The following is a 19,426-nucleotide window of genomic DNA, read 5'->3' as shown; positions in this document are numbered from 1 at the left end:
CCCCAAGAGCTGGGCTTGCTAGACAGCAGTCCCTAGTGCAGTACATTATTTCACTGCCCCAAAAGCCAGGGATTGGAGTCGAAGTCCACAAGGGCTGGTCAAAAACGGGGACACAGATAAGACACAGGGAGAGTGCTGAGAGGGGACTGCCTTCTAGAAAGCTCTCCAGATCTTAAAGAGCCACCACCTACTGTCCCAACCCTTCTCTTTCAAAACAAAAGACAGCAAAACAACCATCATCCCCTCCCCCAACCATGGAAGGTCAGATGTTACTTTTAGTTCCAGTTAGGAAATAACTGACCAAGTTAGCTTTTAATTTTTTTTTTTCTTAAAAAAAAAAAAGTAATGAATCTGGATTTTACACACGACAAAAGAAATGAGACGTTATCAGTCAGATGTTTTGAAATTCAGGGAATAGGAAACATCCTCTAGCAAAAGTTTTCTACTGCAGTTATGCGAAATTATCTTTATAAGGGACCATTATTGTCTTAGAATAAATAAAAAGTGCTGTTATATGTGTAGGCTTTTATAGCTTGATGCAATTTGATGCTTTCAGTCCTTACACAATAATCTTTGCACTATACAGTGCTTCTGGCTGCTTCTTTTAAATTAGTGCTTTCTTAGTGAGTTAATGTAATTGCAGCAAAGCAGTACATTTATATTCTATTCATTGACAACATTAGCATATAATGCAAATTTGCTATTCATTGACATTAGCATATAATGCAAATTTACTTTGGAACTTTATGCACATGAACACATTTCTTCATAACACACTGAATGGGTAGAATTGAGTTCTTATTCCTTAAGAGACGAGGTTGAACAACCCAGACCACAAAACTATGGAAGCTAATGGGAACAGACTAATATGGTCCCAGCTGGAATTAAGAGCTTATATTCAGGATGAGGTAAGATGGTTAACAACCTTTCTTACAATGACAGCTAAAGTTCCTCTCATAGGATAGACAGGCCCGCAGAGGTGCATCCACAAAAAAATGACAACTTAAAAAAAAAAATCTAGCCATACATTTTTTCCAAAAATCCATATTTTACTTTTCACATGCCCATAAAGTCAAATTCTATTAAGAAAATGCTCCAATTCATTTTGATATGTAGCCAGTCTGATGATGTTAATATTGACTGAATAAGTATTCAAGAAGTTGACACTTGAAACCCATTTTATTGTTGCGATACTGAGAGTCCACAGATACCTCCTATAAACTTCTCTTATAATGCAGTATATATCACTCTATAATACGATCAAGAAAATACTGAGCAGCTAAAATAACAAAAACAACTGCTACTTACGGTTGACAGAGCTTCACCAGGTCCTGGTCGGTGGTGTGGGGAGGCAGTCCTCGGATATAGAGGTTTGTTTTGCTGAGCTGATCCCAACCTGAGTTGCTACTGCTGCTACTGTTGTTATTACTGCTGGTGGTGCTGGGACTGGGAGGGGCCATGGGGTGGGCTGGGACCAGAGACTGCTGAAAAACAAGGATGAGAAGCCTTAGTATGCTAGCATTAGGAGACTGACACCATTTAGAGGCTGTATGATCTCCCAAATAAAATGAAGTTACCAAGATTTCAATACAGATTACCTTAAGCTACTTTGAGGTATAAATTTTAATTCACATTTTAAAAAAGAACTGTTCGTGCTATTTTTAAAAAGCCCTCTTCTTCAACATGAAATTGATAAAAGGGTTTTACTCAGTAAAAGTTCTCTGTGTGCCCCTTAAAAGTGACTAAATTTGTGTTACATTAATTTATTCACGTATTTTCAGGAACACATCTACTGAGACTCACAACATGCATGAAGTTAAGATGATACCATCTTAATATACAGTAATTCAGAAATCACTAGACTTTTGAAAAGGTTTTCAAATTCTGAAGAACATTTGATTGAAAGTTGCTTATAATTTTATTAGGATGACTCGTCAAAAAAAATTACTCCTGAAGTATAAGAAAGTTAAGATTTTAATCCAGATCCTCCAAAAAGGACGATCTCACCTAGTTCTAAGATAGGCACAGGACTTCACTGAGACATCTGGGTAAGATTCCCAGGCAGGCTGCCTTTTGCTCTGGCTAACCTTGTGAAACTTAACTCCTGTGAGAATGCTGTCAAAGCTGGAAACCTTCCCAGCTTGCAGCACCCATCACAACTCTTGCAAAGCCTATAACCAAAGGGCTCAGTGTGGTTTTACAGTCGGCAGCCACCTAGGAAGAATGTCTGAAATTATACTCACACCAGATAATTCTCCATGCACCAATAGAAAGAAATCACAGTTCTCTGACCCAGTCCCACACACATGACTTTGAGGAAGTGGCCCAGCTTGAGATGAAAGGGCACACAATCCCAAGTGTCCTCACAGCAAACATGCAGCAATTTCACAACAGGACAGGGACTTTTTTCACCTCACATTTTCTAAATAATAAACATACTGTACAGCCGGGCGCGGTGGCTCACGCCTGTAATCCCAGCACTTTGGGAGGCTGAGGCAGGAAGATCACCTGAGGTTGGAAGTTCAAGAACAGCCTGACCAACATTGAAAAACCCCATCTCTAGTAAAAATACAAAATTAGCTGGGTATGGTGGAGCATGCCTGTAATCCCAGCACTTTGGGAGGCTTAGGCAGGAAGATCACCTGAGGTTGGAAGTTCAAAAACAGCCTGATCAACACTGAGAAACCCTGGCTCTAGTGAAAATACAAAATTAGCTGAGTATGGTGGAGCATGCCTGTAATCCCAGAGACTCGGGAGGCTGAGGCAGGAGAATCGCTGGACCTGGGAGGTGGAGGTTGTGGTGAGCCGAGATCATGCCATTGCACTACAGCCCGGGCAATAAGAGTGAAATTCCATCTCAAAATAAATAAATATACTATACTAACTTAAGGACATCACTCATATGAATAGTTTGAACATTCAAAATTAAATAGTCACTAGACAATCAACAAAAGGTTCAAATCTCATGGACTGATTTTTACCAGCACAAACAAGAAAGTCAGACATGTCTATTGAAGACAAATCAAATCTCACAGTGGAAAGCTCTAAACAAGACCCCCTGCAATAAACATACCCTCATTTGCCTCATCAGCAACCTCTGTTGGCCACTACAGATTCCTAATTTTGTACCCAGCTTCTGTCATGGTCATCCTAATTCCATAATATCCCAATATGTGGTGATCTCATTAATTTATTTTTATTTTTTATTTTTTGAGATGGAGTCTCGCTCTGTCCCCCAGGCTACAGTGCAGTGGCGTTATCTCAGCTCACTGCAACTCTCTGCTTCCTGGGTTCCAGCAATTCTCCTGCTTCAGTCTCCTGAGTAGCTGGAATTACAGGCGTGCACTACCATGCCCGGCTAATGTTTGTATTTTTAGTAGAGACGGGGTTTGACCATGTTGACCTGGCTGGTCTCAAACTCCGGACCCCAGGTGATCTGCCCGCCTCGGTTTCCCAAATTGCTGGGATTACAGGCATGAGCTACCACACTCAGCCCCAATTATTTAAATATGTTACCATTTCTTCTGGCCCTGTATCTTTCAGATTCTTCCTCCCACTGCCCACGTTCCTTGCTAAGGTATCATCTGAGTCCAAACACCAATTTATTTAAGGAGATTCTCTTTTAGAAGGAGAGTGGCTAGGGTCAATAATAGTCAACACAGAAATGCTATTCACTGAAAGCTGAACTTGAACTGGGAACATAAGTACAGCTTAACCCCTAAATTAAGCATCCTGAGATCACATCCTACCAAATCTATTTGATTCATGCCCTTAATGACCAGCTGAACTCATATCCTTTCCCCAAGCCACCGGTTTTTCTCTAGGGGCTAATAACTTTGCTTTCTAGATATAAAACTAAGACCAAACTCTATCACGTGCTCTGCCACAGGTGGCACCTCAGAGCACTGGCCACGCCCCACAAAGTCTGTGCTCCTTCTCTGAAGTCACTCAGTTGCTACCTGCCATCCAACCCTCCTCTATTTTTCACATCAGTGAGAACAGAGGGATTGGAAAGTAGCTCACACACGAGCCTCCCTGTCCCAAGCCTTTGATTGACACAGAGAAATGTAGTTATCAGAGCTAGACAGGACTGAATTTTCTCTTCAACCTCCCTTGAGTAGTGTCTCAGAAACCATTCCTGACAGCAGCCACACTGTTTTCACAGTAGGATCCAGTATGTTTACTGCAGCTGTTGGGCAATGAAATGTGGTCATCTGGGATGAGACTTGGAAAAGTCAGCAAGAAGCTATGGATCAGGCCTGCCCCCTACCTCTTAGTGGGATTACATCAACACAGAAGCAAATGAACCATTGGGCGTTTTAAAGACTGCATTCCAAGGCTGGATTCACTTGAACCTTTGATTTTGCCAGGAGTGGAATGGGAGTGGCAGGCATGCACTTGTATAATTAAAGAAACATTCGGAGGTATGACTTATTTGGAGATAATTTAGACATGCAAGTCACAGGTTTTTATTTATGTATTCATTTTTGGCAAAAATAGAGCTATGATTTACATGACTGAATTTATATAGCTGGTTTAATATATGTTTGACAGGCATCCATATTTACTACAGTAGTATTTTCCTACTGTGGGAAGCAGATACAACCTGTGCCTCCCCGCTGCCACTGTAAGTTTGCCCTGTGAGGGAATAAAATCTCCCAACATCTGATGCCAGGTAGAAGAAGGGGGTTCCTAAATGTACCCAATAAGGACTACTAGCCTCTGGTGAATCCTATATAGAACAAAGTTCAAATTCAATTTTTATTCCCAAATCAATTCTTTCTTGGGGCTTACTGAAGACAGAGAAAGAAAACTGAAAGAGAGAAGCCCTGAATTATTCTAGGTTGTCAATTTTTATTTTTCTGGTGCAGAAATTTCTAAGCCAAAGATTAAGTTTTTAGAAGTCACCGAAATAAAAGTATCTTGATTAAACACTAGATACATGTTCAAAAACGAAAATTCAAATACAAAAAAACTGTTTACTCCTGACTATTCAGAATGAGTTAATAACCATTTTAACAGTAGGATATATTACAGGTTGACTACGCCAGAGACTCTGCTGAGTACTTTATATACATTACCGTACTTAATTCAATCAGACAGGCAGATAGATTATTGTTCTCTGATTTTACAGGTTAGGAAACTGAGTCTCAAGAAAGGTTAGGCAATTGCCAAGGCCATACACATTTAGAAGGTGGAAGGTCTAGAATTTGAACCCAGGTCTGCTAGAAAACAAAGCCAGAACCTTCAAACAGTACTCTAAGTGGCACCCCAAAACACTTTCTACATCCTGAATGTCCTATTTGTATTCTTTCATGTTCTGTGCCCATCACTTTTGCTGATTACAAAATTCAAGCTTCTCTGAAATGTGATAATACCATTGGCAGATATGTTTTTTAAAAAGGAAAAGGTGCCTTTAAGTTAACAACTTGATAGTGTTAAAAAAAAAAAAAAGATTAGCTCTTAAAACAATTGGTTTTAAAAATTCTACTTTATAAATCGTTTCATTAAAGAATAAATTCTAAAAACAACTTTTGAAAGCTTCAGCATATTACTGCTGACCGTTAGTCAATATTTTAAGATGACATGACTTTAAACTGTGAAAAATTAAACCCTCACTCATAGATTAAAATGCAAATACTGATTAAGTCTTTAACTACAACTTCGGAACTCTGAGAAGTTTAAAGCAATACACTTTGTAGTTAGAGTATGTGTCTTGGCAGGACAAATGATAAACTTCAACAAAATTTTAAAAACCTTACAAAGGGACCTAAAGGGAAATATTTTACCCAGTTCATCACTCATTTTCATCACTGATAGTCCTTTTACATTTTGCCTCTCAAACCCTAAGCTGCCTTGGAACTTGAAAAGATCCTCTTTGGACAAAGCTCACAACTATTTACACACATTCAATCTAATTAGGGGACCTGGTGGCTGGATAACCACAGCTAAGTACCCACCCATCCCAAAAGAGCCTAGTAGTCGCTAAGCTTTCTGTAGCCTAATTTTTCCCATTAGCAGGTCAGGTAAACTACATTCTTGTTTCTCCCAGGGCAAAGGAAACAAGCTAATTCCACTTTCTCGATAATATTTATTTGGGCTTAATTTGCATGCCAAAATGGATAGAAAACAAAGTCATTCATGAATAAACGGGGTGGTTGTATTAGCAGACCCTCAGCCTTTCCCACACAAGTGGTTTGGTACCACCCGAAGAGCGCTCATCAGCACTCAGGGTGAACTTCCTGTATGGACAGCACTCAGAGAGCACATCCTGTGTGGGCAGCACTCAGGGAGGACTTCCTCTATGGAGAGCAATTAGGGAGCACTTCCTGCATGGACAACACTGATGTCTCCATCCAGTCAGAAGTCCCACTGGGCCTCCTAAACTAAAAGGATCAACAACAGGCACAGGGCAACTATACATAGAGCAATACTATCTCCCTGTCTATCACATCAGGCCCTAAAGAGAAGAAATAGTCTCTCCTCTAGAAATACAAATCTAAAGGTCATTTGCAAAATTAACCCTGTGTGAACTAAAATACATTAATAATCACGTACATTGTTGTAGATTTCTATGCAGCAAAGATAATTTTAAAACAAAAACTTGCCATTTAAAATTCTATTGTCTCACTTCCTTCCTATTACTAATAGGCTAGAGAACAGTGATTGGTCCAATCTTAGAGCTGAAGGAGTCCTCCTCTTCTCACCCCGACCTTACTTAGCCACTTCTCTAAGAATTCTAGCGAAAAGCTAGGACCTGCCCTTTAATTTTCTTCACCACCACCACCACCATGACCACCACTTCTTTAAAGTTTTCATCCTTATAGTTTAAGAATGTTATCATTCCCATCTGTTGCCTCTACTCCTACCACCAGCACCACAACCACCACCACTATCCCAAACAGCAGGTTGGTTTAATACATCAACGATTTCCTTTATCCAGAAGAAAAATAATCACTACAGTTGCCCCCTGGGCACAGTCAGAAGTTTACAGTACATTATCATTTTCACAGGGAAACAGTAAAAGATCAAGCCTGAAATGAACTGAGTTCTACATGACGACACTGTCTACTAAATTCATTTCCATGCACTGGTTCCTCTCTGTATGCTTTCAAGATATAAAAGATTCTATCTTTAAAAAAAATTAATATTATCTTTCAAGATTAACAGTGTAAAGAAATTATCAAACAGGAATGAGGGGGATACCCACATGTGCCAGTTATCACCAAGTCAAAACATTTTCTTTGTTTCCTTTTTTGCCATCTGAGTGACTGAAAGAGGGCTGGGAATGGTGGCTAGAAAGAGAAGTTCTGACACAGGGAACTGGAAAAACCAAACTGAACGTGGGAGGTGAATGGGAGAGAGCGAGAAACTGGCCAGGAAGCAGTTGCTCCTGGGGATAGGTCAGGGAAGGAATGCCTGAGGCCAGGATGCTAAAAAACAGCAACTAGATTAATGAAGAAGAGTAATGGCCCTTTACACAGCCAGTGTGTCTCATTTATTCATACCATGGAGTAAGGGAAATAATCAATTAATCTTATTTGATACAAGGATATCAAAACTTAAAATCATATAGCTAATCAGTTAATGAAACTGGGTTCTCATATCTTCACTGTTCCTTGTTTGGAAAAGAAATCTTGCAGCTTCTCAAGACTGTGTAACTGAGCAACAGAGTATAATTATGATGATGATTTTGGGTTGGATTAAGCCTGTCAAAAAAGAGGGGCCCATGTTATATTCACGATTCAAATAAAACCTAAAAATAAAAGTTCTCCATAGGCTTCACAATTAATTCTCCATAATATCCATCAAAGCTGATCCTTGCACGTAAAACTACAATTTCCACATACGAATCTCTTGACCCAAGTTCATGAATAACACATCATTTTCTTATGCTTCAGACAAAAGAATTAAAGTTAAGACTTGCATTGTTTAATACAACATGGCTGAGATTTCCTTCCAGATTCCATCCGGACACTAGATTCCTTATCATTCAAGTATCTTTCAAGGGTTGGTTCTGTGCTACTGCATGCTAATCAGCCTGATTGCTCTATTTCCTCCAAAAGTTCTCCAGTCACCCCAGTGACTGGCCAAGTTGCCCACTGAGAACTCTGAGCCAGGAAACACACAAGAGTTCTTGTGCAATTTGTTCCTTCTAGCTTTGTAACAGCATTTATAAGGGGTATGGGTGTGTGAAGGAGTTAAAGATGATATGAAGATACCAGACTGAAGACATTAAATTTAAGTTAATCACCAGAAATCTAGAGGGTCAAAAGAGAAAGTAAGGAGCCTAAGGCAATGGTTTCAAACTTTCCTTGCCAGAGAATGCATTCATCAAAAACGAAAAGCTTTTAACAGTGGGTTCCCAGCCTTAGCTACCCTTAATTGCATTGCTTACAATGGTGTAGTACAGTACAGTTTCTAAAAATAGAGTTCAACCAAGGGAAGATCAGAGAGGAGGGAGGATGAAAATGCAGGGGACAAAAAGGTTGAGGAAGGTTTCACAGAGTGGGTGGATGGTTGAGTGAGCTGAATATTAATGACATGTCATTAAGAATCAAAGGGGTGGTGACTCCTGTCTGTAATCCCAGCACTTTGGGAGGCCAAGGTGGGAGTATCACTTGAGCCCAGGGGTTTGAGACCAACCTTAATAACATAGCAGGGCCCCATCTACAAAAAAAATTTGGTGGCGCAGGCCTGTAGTCCTAGCTACTCAAAAGACAGGAGGATCACTTGAGCCCAGGTCAAGGCTACAGTGAGCTGGGACTATGCCACTGTACTCCAGCCTGGGTGACAGAGCGAGACCTTGTCTCAAAAAAGAAAAGAAAAGAAAAGAAAAGAAAAAGAATAAAAGGAATGGCAAATCTGAAAGATGGGTAGAGTAAGGAGAGGAGCAACCAACAAAGACACAGACTGGAAGGATCATTTTTCATAACAGCCAGAGAGTTACCGAACCTGGATGGTTCAGAGGAAGCTCCCGCAAGTTGATGTTGGGGTAGGAGTGAGGTGGTACTAGAAAGGTAGTAGAAAGAACCTAGAAAGCAAGGTGGAATGGGGACATGACATCACAGATTACCAGAGTCTCACATGTTCAAAAGAATTTAAACATAGTAAGTGAAGAAGATGGCTCTGGAGAACGCAAACATAGAAAAACTCTTCCCTTCCTTCTATGAAAAGAATGTTTATAATAAAAAAAAATTATTGAATGGGAGAGTTAGAATATCCAGATTAAAGTTTTGCATTGGCCAGGTGCAGGAATGAGTATTATCCCTGGAAGGCTCAGGTCTTCATGTGTGAAATAAGCACGTTAAACTGGACGATTTCTAAGCTTCCTTCCATTCTCTAAAATTGTGGATAGTGCAGGACGGTGTCATCTCGAACTAAGACATACCAAAATGCAACCCAGTCAGGCCCTTGAGTACTCTCCCACGTCTGCCAAATTGCCAGAGAAATGGAGCAAGAGGTTAAACTGGCAGACTCCAAGGCCAACTTCTGTGACATGGTGCAACTTAAGACCAGCAGACATCACACTGCAGCACCATTTTCCTATACCCCTTAGGCCAGCATGGATTCCCGACTTAGTCATAAGTGGTTCTAAGAAAACCTTCCAAATATGTAAGCTATACTAAAACAACAACTGAAGCCTCAAGGAACAAATGTAAACCAAAAAGTAATCTTAAGAGCTCCCCAAACCAGAATATCCTTAAGGTGGAAACCACATTATAGCTAAAATAACCGTAATAACTCAGATTTACTCTGTGTTACTTAGTACCCTGTCATCTTTGTGTTTCAACGTGTAATCAGTACAAAGAGTTAATTTCACATTCTATTCAATCTCTTGTCTATAAAAAGACTCTGTAATGGCTCCAAAACCACTTTAAAAGAAAATTCAAAACAATAAATAAATTGCAGCCCAAACAAACAGCAATTAAAACTCGGTAAACACAAAATCCCACCCAACTTCAGGTGCAAAATTAATTATTCTTCTGAATTCTGATTGCAGGTGTGCAGTGTTTTCCTCCTCCTCCAATTTCCAGATCCATGCCAGTTTTCTTCCTCAACACAGAGCCTTGCAAAGGGAACAAGGTCAATCTCTTCCTTTACTTTTTACTGAAGTGGAAAAAAAAAAGAAAACTTCCTAGGGGAAGTGAAACATTACTTTTATCATGACAGTTCAGAATACCTCTGCAATGCATTTCCTGCCTCACCCCAGTAGAGTTAGGATTCCAGGGCTGACAACTTCCTCACAGCTGTTTTTAAAAGTCTATCTACAGTACAGTCTGTATCTTAGTACTTCTTGTAAGCAATGAATGATCGCTGAGATTGTAAAGTCCTCAGGGTGGAAAACACCCATTCTAAAATATACTTTCTCCACATTAAATAAACACTGAAAGTATTATAACGTGATTAACTAAATATTAAGTTAGAAAACTTACATGAGTAAGCTTACAAAAAAAAAAAATACTCCCACAAAACCAACTTATTTACTTATTCTTAGATGCAGAGGGACATGTGAATGACCTTGCAGTACTGTGGGTTTCACAATTTAGCCCCTAGAGAAAAAGGCATTATCTGTACTTACAGGAAACTGAGCAAGTATTTGCAATCTCCCCATAATAACCTAAAAACATAAAATCTTATCTGACAATGTTGTAATTTCTTACATAAACATCAATGAGAAAATTTTTAATTAATATAACTCGACAATGTCTACATTGGTTTCTTTCTCATGGTAAAATCTAGTAGCTTACATCTGACATGAATAGTTAGAGAAAGTGAGTGATACTAGAACAGCTCTTCAATTATATGTATCAGTCTATGTATTTCTTTTTTATTTTATTTTATTTTTTTTGAGACAAGAGTCTTGCTCTACCACATCGGCTGGAATGCAGTAGTGCAATCACAGCTCACCACACCCTCGAACTCCTGGGCTCAAGTGATTCTCCTGCCACAGCCTCCCACGTAGCTGGGACTACAGGAGCATGCCATCACGTCTGGCTAATTAAAAAAAAAAAAACAAAAAACTATTTTTGTAGAGACTGGATCTCACTTTATTGCCTGTGTTGCCTAGGCTGCTCTTGAACCCAGCTTCAAAAGATCCTCCTGCCTCAGCCTCTCAAAGTGCTGAGATTATAGCCATGAGATACTCTAGGCCTGGCCAATCTGTGTATTTCTGTGTGATGTTTGTGTGTATGAATGGTCATGTTTGTCTACGTAAATAAAGCAGAGGAAAAGGATGGCTGTCTCTACGGTATAAAATGCCTGAGACTGTGGCTTTCCAGGTTTTTTAACATTTTTGTCTGAGATCCACCTCAGAAATTAACTTTTTGCCTGATCTTTCCATCCTGTTTACATAAATAGGCACAGACATATAAAACTGAAACATACATATTGTGAAACAATATTTTCCTTTACCTAATGCAATGTACCCTAATGTCATCTTTTCTAGTATATTTCATTAAAAGACAAATACATGCTGGTTGTAACCCACTAAACTGACACTTCCCATTAATATTGCCACCTACAGGTTAAAAAACAGTGGCTGACCGCATTTCTCAACTGCTGTGCATGTGATGCACCTGCGCTGTTAAAATGCAGATTCTGACTCAGCCATTAGGGGTGGGGTCAAGTTTCTGTATTTCTAACACATGCTTCCACATTTTGCCCATGCACAAGGCAGGACTCTTTGCCTGTGTGGACGAATTTGGGAAGGGTCCCCTTCTACCTTTAAGGAGAGGCAAACTGCATCTGTTCACAAAATGAGATGAAAACCTTTGTTCCATTTATATCAAATCCAGTATCTGCTCAGAATAATGAAATGCTAGAGGTGGGAGGGGCATGAGGGATCATAAATGCCAATATTATCCACTGGAAGTATAAGGAAATCTTGGGAGATGGCAGGATGGGAAGCAGAGGTGGGGGCATACTTGAATTTTTAACAAAGGGAGCTTGGCTTTGAAAATGCTGAGAAACACTGATGTAATGCAACTCCTCATTTTTCAGGAAACCTGAGGCCAGGAGAAGTCAAACCATATCTCCAAGGCCATACTGCTAATCAGAGGCAGAACTGGGCTTCCAGTCCCAACACTGCTGTCATAAAGCACCAATCCTTGTCTGTTACCAGGATTGCAGCAAAGATGATGGTATAAGCCAAGTTTTCTTAACGAGTTTTAAAAAACTGAGTAAAACTGATATGCTAGGCCGGTTAAGACAGCAGAGAAAAATTATTTTGTGCTGCCTCCTTTATACCTCAGATTTTATCCACTGTCCACTTCTAGATCCCTTACTTAGATGTCCAGGTTTATGCTAGACATCCAGTTGCTTGCTTAAAAAAATAAAAGAAACACATCTATAAAATTGATAATTTAAAATTCCTAAAAATACTTTTGACTGCCACCGATTTCTATTTTTGTATTTATTTATATTAAGAATTTTTGACTAGCACACATGATCATTATTTGTACCATCTACAAGATATAAAAATCTAACAGGTTAATTAAAGCAGTTTGGAGGCTGGGCAAGGTGGCACGTGCTTGTAATTCCAACACTTTGGGAGGCTGAGGTAGGTGGATCACTTGAGCCTAGGAGTTCGAGATAAGCCTGTACAACACAGCCAAACCCCATTTCTACAAACAAACAAACACACCAAAAAAATCACATACACAAAAATTAGCTGGGTGTAGTGGTTCACACCTGTGGTCCCAACTACTGCGGAAGCTGAGGTGGGAGGATCACTTGAGCCAGGAGGTCAAGGCTGCAGTGAGTCGAGGTCATGTGACTGCTCTTCAGCCTGGACACCAAAGTAAGACCCAGAGTCAACTACCAATTTAACAGGATAGAATCAGGAACCCTTAAAAGAATCACTAGAATTGCCTACCCATGGACAAATCTCCCTATATATGTCACACATTTATACACTTAAAACAAGTTACTTCAACCTCTTTCTTTAAACATAAAATGGAGAGATTTGTAAGACTTTTCTTTTGTGTACTCCAGTGTTTGCTTTCATCCTAAAGCTTCACAGAGCATATACTCAGATAAATTATCTAAAACAAACTGGTTTTCCTTCAGAACTCAAACAGTTAATGTGGGCCGGGCATGGTGGCTCATGCCTATAATCCCTGCACTTTGGGAAGCAGGGATGGGCACACTGCTTGAGATCAGGATCAAACAGGTTAATTAAAGCAGTCTGAAGGCTCGGCATGGTGGCTCATGCCTGTAATCCCAACACTTTGGGAGGCCAAGGTAGGTGGATCACTTGAGCCAGGAGGTCAAGGCTGCAGTGAGCCGAGATCGTAGCCAGCCTGGGCAACATGGTGAAACCCTACCTCTACAAAAACACAAAAATTAGCTGGGCATGGTAGTGAGTGCCTGTAGTCCCAGCTACTCTGGTGGCTGAGGCCGAAGGATCACTTGAGCCCAGCTGGCAGAGGTTGCATTGATCAGAGACTGCACCATTGCACCACTGCACCCCAGTGTGGGGGCAATAGAGGAAGACCCTTACTTAAAAAAAAGTTAATGTGAACCTTGCTCCCAGCAACCCAACATTATACTCTGAAGGGCTGTTTCTAATTTGACCTAAGGATTTTCCCATTTTTACGGGGACAAGCTTTCTTTCAGGTGAGATTTCTATTTAATGATACCACATATTTGGATTGAGTATCTACTGCTAACAACAGCCTTGAGACTTTCCTCTCTTTTATGGAGTCAGCCCATGCACTATTGTCTAATCATTTTAGTGGTGATGGTATCAACGTGAGAATACGTAGGTGCCCTGGGAGCTAACGAAACCAAATGCTGGCAAGAACCATTCCTCTCTTCATCTCTTCTGAAGCAGATAAACTGAAGAAGACGTCACTCTGTGGTAAGCAGGATCTGGGAAATGCTTTCAATATTTACAGAAACCAGATGCAACATTTTTTTCTTTTTGTTTTAAAATTATTTCACAATACTCTATTTGGAGTACGAAGTTATTGCTCAACAAGATAGTCTTTGTCTACACCATTTTATTTTTCTGTTGCTGAAGTTCAAAGCATCATTTCTTCTTTCAAAATAAGCGAAATGTGCACATTGCTACTTATTGAAAATGTCAAAGGGAGCTTCTTTTCCAAAGACCCTTAGACAACCTAAAGTTCTGGCTCTCTAGAACAGGGACCCAGGACCTTTGTGTGTGTGATCTCCACTGGCTATGGAGATCAGTGGGCAACACAGGACTCAGTTCCTACACTTGAGTTTTCCCATCCTTCTCTTCTTTCATGATATGTTGGCTTCATTATTAATCTTTTATCTTTGTTGTGCGTGATCAAACATGCCATCTTTCATTGTCCATTTCTATCCCAGATTAAACTAGTGACAAGTACACAAAATGAGTTTTATAAATCTCAGCCCTTCTAAATGCACGAAATAAGAAAATGACACCGTCTTGCCTCACTCACCACAGAGAAACACAGTTATTTAGAAAATCATGCCTAAGTGGAAACTGGCTTCAGAAGACTCACACTCAATGACCAGTGATGGGGAGCAGCTCTCTGCCCACCCCCACCTAAGCCAAATCCACTAGTGGGCTTTCCAGAACAGGAAAGGGAAAAACAGGCTATAGCCCAAACATGGAGAAACGCTATGGTGGACCCCTGCCCAAAGGGCAGACAGACAGGAACAGCATTCTAGGTGTGGCCTGCAGCTACACCAGGACCTCAAAGTGAAGTAAACAGAAAAAAGTAGCAGCATGGAAACTTCAGAGCACCCCGCACGATAGCAAATCATTTTGCTAAAGAAGAAAAAAATGCAAGAAGAGGACACACAAACAGTTATAAAATTTCTATTTCTTTAAAAATACAACTTCATTTATTCCTAAAGTTCAAGTCTTTGGATCTAACAGTTTAAATCTTAGAGCACAGAGCAAAAAGAATGCATTAAGAAAAACAGTGGGTTTTTGTGGTTGTTATTTTGCTTCTGGTAAAGATCAGAACCAGGCACGATAACTTCTAGCATGGAAAACAATTTAGGAAGGAACAGACAAGCTTCCTTTCCTACACTGTGGCCAGGAAGCTGGGGAAGTCCACCCACACCCTCATGGCCAGGGAATGGTGGCAGCCACTCTGCTCTTCCCTGCAACCCCGTAGTTGCTCCAGTTACATAAAAATTGTTCAAATTAAAACATCACCCTACCTTTAGAAGGACTTCCATCACAAAGCAAATTAAAAGAAGATGCAAATCTGAGGGACAGTTTAATCCTGCCTGGATATGTTTTTTTAAATTAATATATAAATTGTAAATATTGCAATGAGAATTTATCCACAAATCCTGGAGAGATCATCTCACTCTCCTCTCCCCAGGAATACATATAAAGACTTGGTCTGCCTCATAGAATGCAACTAACTTCATCTCTGCTCTACCTAACTGCAAAAAAAAAACTGCAGTCTTTCCTTACAATAATAGCTCATCTGCAAATCCTGGCTAGCAGTTACCCTAGAAATAGATAAAACACTGGGAACAATGTTTCTCCCTTAATAGGGGGATAGGTTTAGCTCTCTGTTTACCCATTTTAGTTGAATCTGTAATATTTTATCTTTTTGTTACTATCAAAATAACTTAGGTGGCCCTTAAAAATAGTTTAATAAGTAAAAACTAAAGAGGAAAAACCCAAAGCATGACAATTTCTGGAAAATATTTTTTTTTCCCCAGAGAACTGTGTTACTCATGATACTAATTGCTAACATCACTGAGCATTTACTGTGTTTTTGGCATCAAACTAAATGCATTCTTTCATTCAGTTTACAGGTAGGAGAACAGAAGGGTTAAGGGATTTCCCCAAGGTCACTGAGGAGGCAGCAGTCAGGTTGTGAAAGATCAGTCGACAACCTCTTCAGGAGCTGAGTGGAAGAGAGAATCGGAGTGAGGGAGGCATATGCCATTGACTTACACCATACTGGAGGCTTTGATACACAACTACTCTTGAGGCTTTTAGAAAAACTGACCTTTGCTACGAACAGTATATCTATGTCATGGTTACTAAACATCTTCCAATAAAACATAACTAAAAGGTTTGGCTCAAGAAACTGGTTGCAAAACAGTACAAATGAGTGACACATCCTTCCTTCCTTCCTCTAATACCAACAGCACAGCATTACTGTGAAGGATTATTGCTAGAAAACATTCTGGCAACCTGTTTTCCTTTAGATCTCAATATATGATATTTCAACTCAACAAAAGGTCAATACTTTCTAACATGATGTTTCTACATTTGAATTAAAGAACAGATCTCCCCCACCAGCCTGTCAACTGCTGGAGGATATGGAACCATGCCCTGCCTAGTAATCCTACCCTATGTCTTGGAGCCTGGACTAAGAACTTTATGTGTTTGGTGAAGGAACATAGATTAACATTATGTTAGAAACCATGAAGCTGCTGCAGTGATTAAAATGTTGTATGTTGAACAGCTCCAGGGCATAAGGAGGTGGGTGAAGTTGGCAAGGGCGAGATGGTGGTGGAACCTACTTAGAAAGGAGTCTGACATCTGGGGAGAAATGCATTAATCATATCATTTTCCTAGCTGAAACATAATCTTTCACTTGAAATTTATTACATTTCCTCTACAGACTAAAGCATCTCCAGAACAATTTCCCAACTCCAAGACAGGTGGACTTTTAAAGTTCCTAGTTTTGACTTCAAAACACCAGGGACACTAGACAAATGATGATTGATAGTAAGAATTATAAATCAGAAAAAAATTTGAGTCCTAATAATTTTAATCTTATTACCTTTGCATACATGGGGTATGTGGAGTATCTGTCTTTTCAAAACAGATTAATCAGAATTACTATAAACCTTCAAGAAGATGTAATCACTTTGGGATCCTCCTGCCTTTGGTAATGGTCACATCTGGTCAGGCAGTTGTTATTCATTCTTGCCAGGATTCGCTTTATTAGACTTTCAATTGAAAAATGACACCTTCACTCCAATCCTTCTAATTGATTTTTAACCTTAGAAAAGTGTGAGAGAGTTCGTTAGAGAAATAACTTAATGGAGTCATCTGGGTGGTTTGATAAAATTATTTCCTAAGAATCACAACATTGCCAACTAGTAACACTAACATGGTTTACTTAATTTTTTTAAAAAAGCTACTCCTTAAAATGCATTTCATCTCTTCAAAGCATTCAGTTCATAAATAGAGCTATCCTTTTTTTTTTTTTTTGGAGACGGAGTTTCGCTCTTGTTACCCAGGCTGGAGTGCAATGGCACGATCTCGGCTCACTGCAACCTCCGCCTCCTAGGTTCAGGCAATTCTCCTGCCTCAACTTCCTGAGTAGCTGAGATTACAGGCACGCGCCACCATGCCCAGCTAATTTTTTGTATTTTAAGTAGAGACGGGGTTTCACCGTGTTGACCAGGATGGTCTCGATCTCCTGACCTCATGATCCACCCGCCTCAGCCTCCCAAAGTGCTGGGATTACAGGCTTGAGCCACCGCGCCCGGCTAATAGAGCTATCCTAATACAATTTAAATGTGATTGGCTCCTGTCAGGAAATGTAAGTTACTGTATACAATTTATACAGTAACTACAACACTGCACATGGATATGAAACTACTCCAAAATTTCAGATTAAATATCAATGGAGAGAGTGGAAGGTGGCTGTTAGCTTCCAAAAGATGCTGCAACAAATTACCATGAACTGGGTAGATTAAAACAACAGACACGCCTTCTCTCCAAGTTCAGGACAATAGAAGTCTGAAACTGGGGTGCTGGCAGGTCAACATTCCTCCTGAAAGCTGTAAGGGAGAAGCCTTCCCTGCCTCTTGCATCAGACTCTTGTTCCTTGCCTATGGCAGCAGACTTCCAATCTCAGTCACCATCTTCACATGGCCTTCTGTGTCCTATCCTCTTCTTAAAAGGACTCCAGTTATCAGTCATTGGTTACCTCAAGATGCTTAATACCTGTAATTAATTAATTATAACCACCCTATTTCCAAATAAAGTTGCATTCTGGGGTTCCAGTTAGACATGAATTTGGGGGGGACACTATTTGATCCACTACAGTGGCTTTCTCTAAAGGACTATTTTATTTTTTAAAAATTGACAAATAATAATTATACAAAATCATGGGGTACTTAGTGATGTTTTAATACATATAATGTGTAGTAATCAGATCAGGGTAATTAGCATACCTATCATTTCAAACCTTTACGATTTATCTGTTAAGAACACTCAATATCTTCTTTCTAGCTATTTGAAACTACATATTATTGTTACCTATAGTCATTGTATTGTGGTATAGTGAGCTCTGTAATCAGAACACATACAGAGAATTATTCTACAGAAGCAACCAGAACACATAATACCAGTGAATTCTTTAACCATATTTAGATCCAAAAAACTACTGATATGTTATCTTGTCCAATCTCATATCCAAAGCAGGAATTTTTTTATGGCATAGAGATTGTGGATGGAGTAAATAAAAACTTTAAATGTCATTTTTAAATGAAAAAACAGAATCTTCTCTATGGCATGGAATTTTACCCATAGCATAGAGATTTGAGGTGGGGGGTAAATTTAAGAAAGTTAAAATGTCATTAGAAAACAGCAGATGTCCCAATTTATTTCTAAAACATTTCTAACTACTACAAGATAGAACAGGGCTAGTCTTCCGTTCTTTGAACCAACTTTAAATCTTTAGTGATAACTATTATCCCCCAATAATACTCCTCTAAATCTCAAAACAAACAATAACCAAACAACTTCTTTGGCCTGGGCAACTTCTAAGGAGGCAGTACAGCAATTAGGGATGAAAGGATGGATTCTGAGATTAAGCTTTAGATCCCACCACGGCCACTCACTAACTAGGTGACCCTGGGCAAATCATTTAAAGCTTCCAAGTCTCATCTCTTCATCTGCCAAGTGAGGAGGATGATACCATCTATTCCATACTAGCTTGAAGTGTTGTGAAGATTACACAAGCTCATTCAGAAAATGTCAGGCTTGTAAGAAGTGCTCAATAACTGCTACCTACACTTGAGTCCATCTTTCTCAATGTCTGATATGGTTTAGATATGTGTTCCTCCAAATCTCACACTGAAATGGGATCCCCACTATTGGAGCTGGAATCTGGTGGGAAGCTTGAATCATGGGGCCGATCCCTCATGAATGGCTTAACACCATCCACTGGGTGATAAATGAGTTCTCACTCTGAGATCTGGTGGTTTAAAAGGGTGTGGCCTTTCCCTCTCTTTCTCTTGCTCTCTCTCTTGCCATGTGACAAGCTTGCTCCCACTCTGTCTTCTGCCATGACTGTAAGCTCGCTGAGGCCTGACCCAAAGCCAAGCAGATGCTGGTGCCATCCCTCCTGCACAGTCTACAGAACCATGTGCCAATTAGATATCTTTCTTTATAAACTACCCAGCCTCAGATAGATATTTCTTTATAGAAAAA

At 39.8% G+C, this 19,426-nt stretch overlaps 1 protein-coding gene across 7 annotated transcripts in view; it reads right to left on the bottom strand.

Annotated features, from left to right (window-relative positions):
* Positions 1-19,426, bottom strand: part of RBMS1 (RNA binding motif single stranded interacting protein 1) — a 218,341-nt gene that overhangs the window by 96,574 nt on the left and 102,341 nt on the right. For 5 of the 7 annotated variants that reach the window (XM_039469811.2, XM_039469809.2, XM_039469806.2 and 2 more), the window contains exon 2: positions 1,309-1,484. In XM_039469811.2, the coding sequence (XP_039325745.1) occupies positions 1,309-1,484 (176 nt within the window). The remainder of the gene's footprint in view (positions 1-1,308; positions 1,485-19,426) is intronic. The other 2 variants (XM_074399597.1, XM_039469808.2) reach the window with 1 other exon arrangement.

Source organism: Saimiri boliviensis, chromosome 5 (genome assembly GCF_048565385.1).
Source record: "Saimiri boliviensis isolate mSaiBol1 chromosome 5, mSaiBol1.pri, whole genome shotgun sequence".
Classification (NCBI taxonomy): domain Eukaryota; kingdom Metazoa; phylum Chordata; class Mammalia; order Primates; family Cebidae; genus Saimiri; species Saimiri boliviensis.
Note: the sequence above shows the minus strand (reverse complement) of the source record. Positions and strands in the feature narration are given on the sequence as shown.